The sequence below is a fragment of the Pistacia vera genome, unplaced genomic scaffold (assembly GCF_008641045.1).
Source record: "Pistacia vera cultivar Batoury unplaced genomic scaffold, PisVer_v2 Contig942, whole genome shotgun sequence".
Classification (NCBI taxonomy): Eukaryota; Viridiplantae; Streptophyta; class Magnoliopsida; order Sapindales; family Anacardiaceae; genus Pistacia; species Pistacia vera.
In genome coordinates, this window is record NW_022196826.1 from 68,895 (window position 1) to 80,180 (window position 11,286).

Genomic DNA, 11,286 nt, shown 5'->3' on the forward strand with positions numbered 1-11,286 from the left:
AAACCCTTTATAAATTTTAAAATAAACATAAATTACAAGGGTTAAAATAAAATTTTATAAAATTTATAAAAAAAAAAAAAAAATTTACTAACCGATTATAACCTTTTTTTTGTTTTATCCCTCCCCTCAACTACACTATAAATAACCTTAAAATATTTCATTTTTTCCACACCAATCAATCTTTCATTCTCTCATTCTCTCAATCTCTCTACTCCAAATCTCCAATCAAATTCTCATTCAATTTATATTTATATTTATAATTTATTCATATTATTTATTTATTTATATTATTCAAATTTTCTATTTTTCAATATCATCTCTTATTCAAATTATTATTTAATTTCTTTTCATTTTAATTATTTATTATTTTATCATAAATTTATAATGGCTTCCCCAAATGAGTTTTACGTTCCATCCGCTGAAGAAATGGAAGGGTTCAATTCATTTTCACAATTTCCTCTAGAGGAAGCAGCTGCAATTCCACAACCACATTCGGTCGGGACGAGGTGTAACCAAACACGTTCGAGCTACGAGTCAATGGGCATGGGCATAGCCCAACCCCCCCGATTGTCAAAAAGGGTCGTGTCCGATGTATGGCGACACTTCACCAAATCAAGACGGCCAAAGCCAAATTGGGAGGGGGAGGAATCGTGTGGGATATGTAATTTTTGTGGAACCATTATTAACGCTAAGAAGGGGATTTCGACGATGCGACGACATGTGGAGAAGAAGCACCCCCAAATAATGCAGTTGTCGGATACATCTTCAAGCAGATCAGATAGACAAATTCAAACTCAACTTAATTTTAATCCACAATCCTCAACTCTTTCAACATGGTAATACAATGCACATGTTGCCTGAGAGGAAATAGCAAGATTCATAGTTGCTACGGACTCTCCCATTTGTTTATCTGAAAATCCTTATTTTATTCACATGATTAAAACTGCATTTTGTCCAACATATACCCCTATTAGTAGAAGTACAAGTAGAAAAGATATACTAAAACTTTATAACAAAATAAATAATAAACTTAAAGACGAATTTCAAAATTTTAGGAATATATCTATTGCACTTACATCAGACATATGGGCTTGTAGATCAAAAATTGATTTTTTAACTGTCACAGTACATTTCTTAGATCATAATTGGGGTTTACAACAACAATTGATGGGTTTTAAACCATTATATGAAAAACATAGTGCTGAAACTATTTATTTTACAATTCTTGAAGTTTTGCAAGAATATTTATTAACTGATAGAGTTGTAGCGCTAACGCTAGATAATACAGCTGCTAACACCGGGACAATCTTTTTATTTGATAAGAGATTGGATCCGCGTGGTGAAGACAATTTTTTTCACCAGAGATGTGCTTGCCACATCATCAATTTGATAGTTAAAGCAGGTTTAGATGATATACATTCGAAAATGGAGTGGGTGCTCACAGCTATCGGATTTATTGTCGGCAGTAGAAATAAAAGATGGCAAGAGTACGTCAAATATTGTAAGCAATATGACCCACCGGTTCGACCTTTGAAGTTATGTACGGACATGCCTATCCGTTGGAACTCCACCTACTTGATGTTGAAAAAAGTTTTGTCAACCGCAAAACAAATTACAGATTTCGTCAACCAGAAGCACTGTCCAGAGGAAGTTGTCATCTATGATGATTGGGCGGTTTGTAAACCTTTTTATCAGTTTCTTCATATTTTTTTATGATGCTACTAATACATTAAGTGGTATTTATTATTCTACTACTAATTTAGTGTTAAATATTTTACTTCAAATTGCTAAAACTTTTGCTCAGTATAGATATAATAATGATTTAAGGGAAATTGTTTTAAAGATGGAAGAAAAATATGAGAGATATTGGTTAGATATTCCATTCTTATATGGATTAGGCCATGTTCTAGATCCTAGGTTTAAATTATACGTAATTAACTGTATAATTACTGAGATAGGCTAGCATTTAGGACATGATTATATGTCTTATTTGACTAACTTTAAATAAAAATTGGATAGTCTTTTTTCTTTATATAAGAACAGGTACAATGGAAGTGGAAGTGGAAGTGGAACGTTAAGGAGAGAGGATCCGGACCTTAATGCAGCCCTCCGTCAAGGATCGAGCAAGTAGACGTATGTGGAACTTAGTGGAAGTAGCAGCTCCAGCTCATACATACATAGACCAAATGAGCTGAATCGCTACCTACAAGTGGACCTGCCCTTTATGACGATGAAGGATCAACATATATGGATATTCTTCAGTGGTGGAACCAACATGAAAGTCGATTCCCCATTGTAGCCCAAATGGCACGTGACATTTTATCTGTGCCGGTTTCTACAATTGCATCCGAGTCAACATTTTCAACGAGTGGTCAGATTGTTGAAGACAGAAGATGTTCTTTAATCGATGAGATGATTGAAGTGATAACGTGTTTATGGGATTAGACTCATGCAAAAAGAAGACTACAACAACACCCTAAAGATCCCGAGCTACTCAAACTCTTTAGGAATACAGATTTGAATGATGTAAATATTGTTGACGATAAAAATGAATAATTTAATAAAAAAATTTATTTAATTGTTTATTTGTGAAGCGTGAATGTGTGAAATATGAATTTATGTTAAAAATTAAAATTAACTATTAATTAATTATTTAATTAATTATTTTTTTAAATTAATTAAATTTTTAGAAACTTACTAATCTACCCCTAAAAAATACTAAAAACCCCCTATAAAATTTCATTTCGCCCCTAAAATATATAAAAAAAAAAACAAGGGCCCCGGGGGGGGGGGGGGGGGGGGGGGGGGGGGGGGGGGGGGGAATAAATTATCTAGGCCCATAAGACCGGTCATAGGACCAGTCCTAGGAACCGGTCCGGGTCCTCATATTTCTCATGGGCCTGGGACCGATCCCAGACCCAGGCCTGGGCCTGCTTGAGGCTTGTCCTTGATCAACTCTACCCACAATTGACCACATATTCACATTTATTTCTAAATTTAGAAGTTGGGACTCATAATTGGTCCCATAATTCCAAATTTAACCCAAACAAAGCTGGAAACTGTAAGTAGCAATAATCACAAGTTTCTCTTTTTATTTTGTTTTCAACCCCTCTTGCGCTCACGGTTGTTCACAAACGGACTACTTGGGACTCATAATTTGTCCCTCGTGAATCGTATGCCTTACTTACCCACCCCCTACACAATTGTGGCCCATCCGATCAGAATCTAACGGTGGAATTATACTTTCTCAAGAGGTTAACTAAAATGGGCACATTAATTTCATGTTAATTGCNGGAATTACTCAAGGGCCTTAATTCCAACACGGATATGAAAGGTGTTCCGAAGCCTATGTTTTCAAGACAAACATATACATAGTTGCTCTGGGGAATATGGATGATCTCCTTGGTAACAATGGTAGATGCATCTGCCAATTCCACCGAATCCCACACATCAGCTCCAAGAATGAGATTAAAACTTGGTACTTTACCTTTGCCATCATAATTTCCATACATGAATCTTGCTCTAATAAAAAACTTAATATCGCCAGGAGCAATTTCCAAGGTGTAACAATTTCTTTTGCCCTCTGGGAAGCTTCTCACATTCAAGAATTGTTTTTCAAGGGCAGTACTCTTGTATTCAGAAGAGATATTATTGCCAACACCAGTCCCTGCCAAGGTTGCATCTGAAGTGTAATACAGGCCGGTATCTTCGTCGTAATAGCCAGAATTTTCTTGTGTTCCACAGTCTATGTTAATAAAGCCTGGAATATATAAGGATAAACAAAGAGAAAAAAAAAATATATAATTAAATGGTTGGGAAAAATAACAGTATAACTAAATTCATGCTTAAAGATGGGTGGAGTTATTAAAACCTGATTGACTCTCTTGAACCAGGACTCTGAGAACAAGTGCATATATGAATGCAGAGGCGAACAACTTCTTTAACATCTCCATTGCCAATTCTGTTTCTTCCTGTCTATTGTATAATAATTTATATTGCTGCTGTTCAATAAAATTCTAAGAGGGGGCACTTGCGGAATTTTCAGATTATCCAAATGGATTCATTTGTAAGTAAAAAAGGTGAGCATTTTAGAGACCTCCAACTTGATCCCAGGCCCCAGCTGGAGAGTACGGTCTTGGAAAAGACTTATATGGGACGTGTTGATTAATTCATTGACTTTGGGTTAGATTGTGTTTTCCTCGCACAAAGCTAATTCTCGAAGAAACAACTATATAATGCTTCATAATTCTAAAAACTTTTATTTTAATTGTTTAATATATTTTTATTTTTTTACTTTTTTACTTCTCTAATTATATCATATTAATTGGTAAATCTTAATCAATTTCTTTTTTTTTCAAAATTAAAAACTTTGATACAATTATTTGTTGTTAGATATACTTACGAGAACTGTAATCTAATTTAAGTCTGAAAATTAATAAGAAATTTTATTTGTTAAATGGTTTTCGTTAATTAACTAATAAAAAAGTTTGTAAAAATTAAAAGTTGTATTTATTTTATAATATTAAATTGATTACTAACTATATATATATATATATATATATATGTTGTAGAGTAAATGAGCACCCAAAGTTTGACGAAATCTGAACTTGGTACCCCATGCTACATTTATTCCAGATTCTCACCCTTAAAATAACAGTGTTAGCAATTTTTAGGGTTTAGAGAGTGCAATTACCATTATGCCTTAACCCTAAATGAATAAATCATGTTTTAACCCCTAAATTAGTAGAATTATAAAGCTTACCATTTTATTTTCAAATTATGTCAAAAACAGCCTCAGTCACTACACACCCTCGTTGGAAACAGCCCAGATGTCGAACCCCCTAGTCACCTCCATCACCATCACCATCACCATCACCATCACCTTCCCCGTAATTCGTCATCCAAAACCCCTCTGGTTCCCGACTCATTGCCCCTCCAATCGTTGGTGCCATTAGGCTTAGGGTTTCGATGCTCTTTGTTGGATTCCGGTTGCGGAAATCCAATTGGACACCACCATTGCAATCACCGTCTCTAAATCTATAAAACCCCTATGTCTCTAGCAACCGTTTCGTCACCGTTCGTTGGCCGAGAGTTCGTGTTCATCGGTCATTTTTTGCTGAAGTGGTGGATGGCAAACGATGAGGTGCCGTGGCTGGGAAGGTTAGGGGCTTTGTAGGGGAGGATGCGAGGAGTCAAATGGTGGTGATGATTGGGGTTGACACTGTTCAAAACAGTCGAAAACCGGCAAAAACCATTCGCATGTCATGGTTGCTGTGGCCGGCGATCGATGAGTGATAAGGGGTTATGAAGGGTATGGTTTTGTAGAGGGGAGGATAAGGTTTCAAATGGTGATGACAATGGTGATTTTGGGTGGAAGAATCGTTGAAAAAAGGGCAAAAAAGGTCGGGGACGCCGTTTGCTAATGTGCACCAGAGGACTGTTAGAGACGACGATCTGCTAATATGCGCCTCTCATGTAAAATGACCAATTTACCCCTTTATCGTGACATCAAACTTTTTTTGTCACTTTAAGAGTGAAAATCTGGAATAAATGTAACCTTGGGTATCAACTTAGGATTTTGTCAAACCTTGGGTGAGAATATGTCGATTTACTCTATGCTGTATATACAAATTTATGATTCAAAACTCATAAAACTCTCAAATGTATGCATAATTGTATATAAATATTGATAAATTGAATTAATAGTGTTTATCTTTAAAATTCATATATAAAATACATGATATTTTTAAATAGTATAATTAAGTTGAAATACATATAATATGCATTTATGTATATGTATTAATGGAATTTTAACTATTACATTTCATCTAAAAATATGACATTAAATAATTATTATAAAATTAAATATATTGTGAAAATAATATTGTAACAAGAGCAGCTTGAAAAAGAGGATAACCTACTCACATTGAACTTTTCACTTCTCCAACTGTTAACACTATAACATAGTAACGCACCCGTCAGTCCGTCACTGCCGTGGCGTATTCTAAGAAAGAATCAGAACTAATTTTGCTAACCTAAACCAACAACCAATTCACAACCTTATTGATAAGATGCTATCTTATACCGGTCAGCTACGGCCACTCCCTTCTCTCTGTATAATATAAGCTCCCAATACGGATGAATGCATCAAATTTGTGTGCACCAACGGGAGTACAAGACACAGACAAATTTAAAAAAAAAAAAAACAAAACGATGCTAATAAATATAAAATAATTCCCTTCCTATATAATTAATTTGATTAATTTATGTATTCTCTCTCTTAGTATTGAACAGAGAGAAACAGGAAAGAACCAAAAGAAACACCAAACCGGGAGAGTCATGGTGTCAACGAGACGAAGTGGATCTCTTTCTGGTAACAATAGTAAGAGATCTTCGTCTTCTGAGGATAAGCCGCCGTCACCGAAGCGTCAGAAGGTGTTTATATTTTGTGTTTTATTACCTTTTTTGTTGATTTTTTTTCCTTTTGAGTCAAGGGGTTTGGGTTTTGATGAAACTGTGGGATTTAAGTTCTAAATTCTTGGAATTTAAGGTCGAAAATGGGGGAGCGGCGGAGAAACCGATGCCGGCGACGGATAATTCCAAGGAAATGTGCGTTCCGGCGGCGGCGGATCCCGGAGAATGCGGGACTGGAGATGCCCCGATCGCGGGAGAGGGTGTGACTGGCGGGAAGACAGAGGCCACGTCAGCAGTGGCCATGGCGACACCGGTCGCTGAAGGTAGTTGTTTTCAACTCTTATAAAAATAAGATTGTCAGTGTTTATCATTTCTATGCAAGTGTATTTTTTCAGTGAATTTCGGATTAGAGTTTGAATTTCTTGGAGTTTTTTCTTGGTTTGGTTGGTTCTGTTTCTTTGGAAGGGTCGACACCGGTTGTGATGGAGAAGCCGAGGAGTTCATTCTCTTCTTGGAGTTTATGTCATAAAAATAATCCAAGTTTTGACGCTGCAATGCCTTGGTGCAGGCTTTTGTCTCAGTCTGGACAGGTAATTTGACTATTTGAGTTCTTTATGCCGAGTTTTACTAGTATTACATTTTTTTCATTATTTTTTTCAAATGGAAATCTAATGTAGCTATTTGCGCATCAAATTTTGCAATTAGCTGTAGTAGATAGATAGCCGTGATTTTGTTTTGAGGTGTTTGTTATATATAATATATAATGAGAATATATAACGAGTGAAGCATTCTATGCTGCAGAATGCAAATGTACCTATTTGCTCGTCAAACTTCTCAATTGGATCAAACAGACACTGCGATTTTCATTTAAAGGACCAGGTCATTAGTGCAATTCTATGCAGGATAAAGGATATACAGGTATTTTCTAAATTCATGCTCAGAATGTTTCAAATTTTGTGGGATTTATTGCAAAGCTAAACAAATTGGTGCTGCTGAAAGAGGCATGTGATCCAGATTTTCATTCCTAGTTGGGTGGACCATTTTTGGAGTAGCCTAGTTAGATGCCATTGCATTTAGTATTTGGGCATTTTTTTTTTTTTTTTAATCTTGTTACTGGTAACAATTGGTTTTTATTTTATTTGTGGGGATAAACTCCTTAAATATGTATATGCAGTATGAGTACTCATTATTTGTGGACATGATCAGAGCGAAGGCAGTAACGTGGCCATGCTAGAAAGCACAGGAAGCAAGGGTTCAGTGCAAGTAAATGGGACAATTGTGAAGAAGACTACCAGTTGTGTGCTTAAGTCAGGTGATGAGATCGTCTTTGGTTCACTGGGGAACCATGCTTATGTATCCTTTCCTGTTGTATGAGGGCCATTTGTTTACCTACTTCTTCCTGCTTGTTAGTGATAATGTAGTGCCTTTTTGGTTTTTCCCCACTCCATCTGCTGTTTTCTTTTGTGTTTAAGTGTTAATGTATCTCTTATATGGGTGAATTCCTTAATTTTTCTCAACATAGATATTTCAACACCTCTTGCCTGAGGTTGCAATTAAAGGTACAGAGGTTCAAAGTAGTGCAGGAAAGTTTTTGCAGCTTGAGAGGAGGACAGGGGATCCTTCGGCTGTGGCTGGGGCTTCCATTTTGGCATCTCTTTCCAGCCTGAGGCAAGATTTATCACGTTGGAAATCTCCACCTCCAACCACCGGTAAACTCCACCAAGGGGCTGAGTTGCCTACTCCTGTTGATCCTGATGGTACAGAGGTTGATCTTGATCGTGTGGAAGGCAATTCAGCTGTAAACGGAGAGAATGATAAAGCTGCAGACGTTGGAGCAGCTGGCAAGAATATTTCTCTTGAAGGCAACCAGGATGCTGGCATAGAGGCAGGCAATGTAAAACTCTCTGGGGTGAATGATTTGCTAAGGCCTTTCTTGGGGATGATTGCTCCATCAACTAGTTGTAATCTGAAATTGAGCAAAAGTATCTGTAAACAGGTATTGGACGAAAGAAACGAGTGGAGAAGGGATTCGCAGCCAGCATCAACGGTGGGTATGTCTCTAAGGTGTGCAGTCTTCAGAGAAGACATTCGTGCTGGAATTCTTGATGGTGCAAACTTACAGGGGTCATTTGAAAATTTCCCATACTATCTAAGGTATGATATATTTCTATTTTTCTTATAAAAAATTATATTTTATTTCTGCTATTCTATATTTGTTAAATTTGATGTTTTCAAGTTATTGTCCAAGTATTCCTATAATCTCTTGCATCTTCAACACCAGCATGTCAATTCCTGGACATATTTCCACATGTGATGACTTGCTTTGTTTTCTTGCTATTATATGTAATATTGTTGGGGCTAGTCTAGGAGCATGCACGTCATTTGGTTACAGTAGGTTTCTTCTGGTTGCTGGGTGGAGTATTTTTCAGCTGGATCAAATGTTTTATTTTGTTTCACTATGCATTCTTGTAGTTGCTGGGAGTGCTCAAGTTATATTAGCACGTTCATCTTCAACAGTGGTTTTATATTGCATGGTTTTTATTTTATATTAAATAAATGCAATATTAATTTGTGGGTTCACCTTTTCCTACTGCAGTGAGAATACAAAAAATGTGCTGATTGCAGCTTCATATATACACTTGAAGCACAAAGAACATGCAAAGTATACTTCAGAGTTAACTACTGTGAACCCACGGATCTTGCTTTCTGGTCCTGCAGGTGTGTTGATATTTGGCTACCATTATGCTAAATACAAATGTTTTGTAGTCTGTACTACTTCAATTAGTGAATCTGAATTTCACATTAGGTTTTTGCCTGTGGATATCTTTTTTCAGGGTCTGAAATCTATCAGGAGATGTTGGCAAAGGCACTTGCACAACATTTTGGGGCTAAATTGCTAATATTTGATAGTCATTCACTTTTGGGTGTAAGATAAAAATTATCTGCTTGACTCTGTTATGTGGAATTAGCTCTCATTTATACTCTATTTGCCTTGCTAGGATCTATTTTAGTTAACATTATATCAGATTATCAGAAATTAAATCTTGATTGTTGAAATTAATTTTCTTCTTGAAGGTATTGCAACTTATAAGAGGAGAAATTCTGATAAGTGGCTAAATTATTTATTCATGTGTTGTAGGGTTTATCTTCTAAGGAAGCTGAGCTGCTGAAGGATGGATCAAATGCTGAAAAATCATGTGGCTGCCTTAAACAAGGTCCTATATCCACTGATTTGACTAAGAATGTGAACTTGTCTGTTAGTGAATCAGATGTACCTAGCTCTTCAGATCAACCTTCTTCACATGGTCCAGAATCTCAACCAAAGATGGAGACTGAACCGGTACCAGCTTCTGCCGGGACATCTAAGAGTCACATGTTCAAATTAGGTATGCTTGTGGACCTAAAAAAGAAAATGGATGGTATGCTCCTTAGAGTTTTGTAGAAGCTTTTTCAGTTTCCGGTGTTCTTTCACATATTGAAGTGCCGGAATTATCTTGGGTTCCATCTTTGGTGAAATTTTTTTGAAAATAAACATGCAGGTGACAGGGTAAGATACATGGGTTCAGCTTCTGGTGGCATATATCCACCGTCATCTCCTGCAAGGTGCATTATCTGCTGACAATTTCCTGGGGATACTATCGTATTTTACAAAAGAATATTTCACCTTAGTTGCTATTTTTCTTGTCAGTTTCTGTGAATCTGAGTTGATCCTGAACTATGTTGACATTTGAGTGGGTCCTGCATCTTGTGGAATAGTTGCTTTATAATTTTGCTAAGACCCTGTTTCTTATTTGTCACATCAAGTGTTTACTTTTGGTTGGATCACATAGTTTGATTTATGAAACCTCATGACCCTGGCATTCCTAGTGTGTCTGTATGGATAATTTGCTTAACGTATCACATTATTTTATTGCAAAGATGATTATCAATCATAGTAATGATGTAAAAGAATTGAGAGTTTACAAAATGAAAGAGAAAGCTTGTAGCTAAGTAAGCCTCTGGTTGAAGGAAATAGGGCCCAATAGAAAATCTAATTTCAACTTTAAGATTTATCTCTCATTCTGATGTTTATTGATGCAACTCAAATTTAACTTGGTGTCAAAGTTGATTATGCTCTTATGATTTATATGTAGGGGCCCACCTTACGGCTTTCGTGGAAAGGTTGCATTGCTATTTGAAGAAAATCCTTTGTCAAAAATTGGTGTAAAGTTTGATAAACCGGTACTTGATGGTGTTGACCTTGGTGGTTTATGTGAAGGAGGTCAAGGATTCTTCTGCAATGGTAATGTCAAACTCTGCTAGCAACATTCTCTGAGTTAGACTATGTATGTCCTGTATTTTTAAGTCTTTTGCCTCAAGTTGTGCACTCTCTTTCTCTCTATCTAGTTACTGATCTTCGTTTGGAGAACACTGGTGTGGAAGACTTGGATAAGTTACTCATCAACACACTGTTTGAGGTAGCATTTTTTTTTTCTAATAAAAAAGCCTATTTATGTGTGTGTAGCTTTGTGCTTCTATTGCATGAGCTCACAATTGCCTCATTTGATCTTGTTTATCAGGTGGTGTACAGTGAAAGCCGAAGTTCTCCGTTCATTTTGTTTATGAAAGATGCTGAGAAGTCTGTTGCAGGAAATTCAGATTCATATTCCACATTTAAAAACAGATTGGAAAAGCTACCTGATAGAGTGATTGTGATTGGTTCACACACTCATTCTGACAATCGTAAGGAGAAGGTAATGTTTTCTTGATTTACTGGGTTATGGTGAAGATCTTATGAAGTATCATGACCTAAGCATCTGACTCAGTTTCATGTGTTCCTGAAAGTCTTGATAGAAACAATAAAGAAGTAAAAACTTTGACAGAATTTCAGTG

The 11,286-nt window shown here is 36.3% G+C and overlaps 2 protein-coding genes across 2 annotated transcripts; one reads left to right on the forward strand and one right to left on the reverse strand.

Moving 5' to 3' along the window:
* Positions 1–3,284: 3,284 nt before the first annotated feature.
* Positions 3,285–3,953, reverse strand: LOC116120727 (putative leucine-rich repeat receptor-like serine/threonine-protein kinase At2g19230). The gene is made up of 2 exons (XM_031406698.1): positions 3,872–3,953; positions 3,285–3,760 (listed from the first exon to the last, which is right to left on the reverse strand). Exons 1-2 carry the CDS (start codon positions 3,951–3,953, stop codon positions 3,285–3,287), a joined length of 558 nt encoding a protein of 185 aa, XP_031262558.1.
* A 2,306-nt stretch (positions 3,954–6,259) lies between these two features.
* LOC116120729 lies at positions 6,260–11,162 on the forward strand. Its single transcript, XM_031406699.1, has 14 exons — positions 6,260–6,435; positions 6,551–6,737; positions 6,880–7,004; positions 7,216–7,332; positions 7,621–7,767; positions 7,937–8,323; positions 8,411–8,568; positions 9,011–9,132; positions 9,249–9,340; positions 9,554–9,800; positions 9,954–10,017; positions 10,548–10,696; positions 10,801–10,871; positions 10,974–11,162. Exons 1-14 carry the CDS (start codon positions 6,340–6,342, stop codon positions 11,160–11,162), a joined length of 2,151 nt encoding a protein of 716 aa, XP_031262559.1. The 5' UTR covers positions 6,260–6,339.
* Positions 11,163–11,286: the final 124 nt, after the last annotated feature.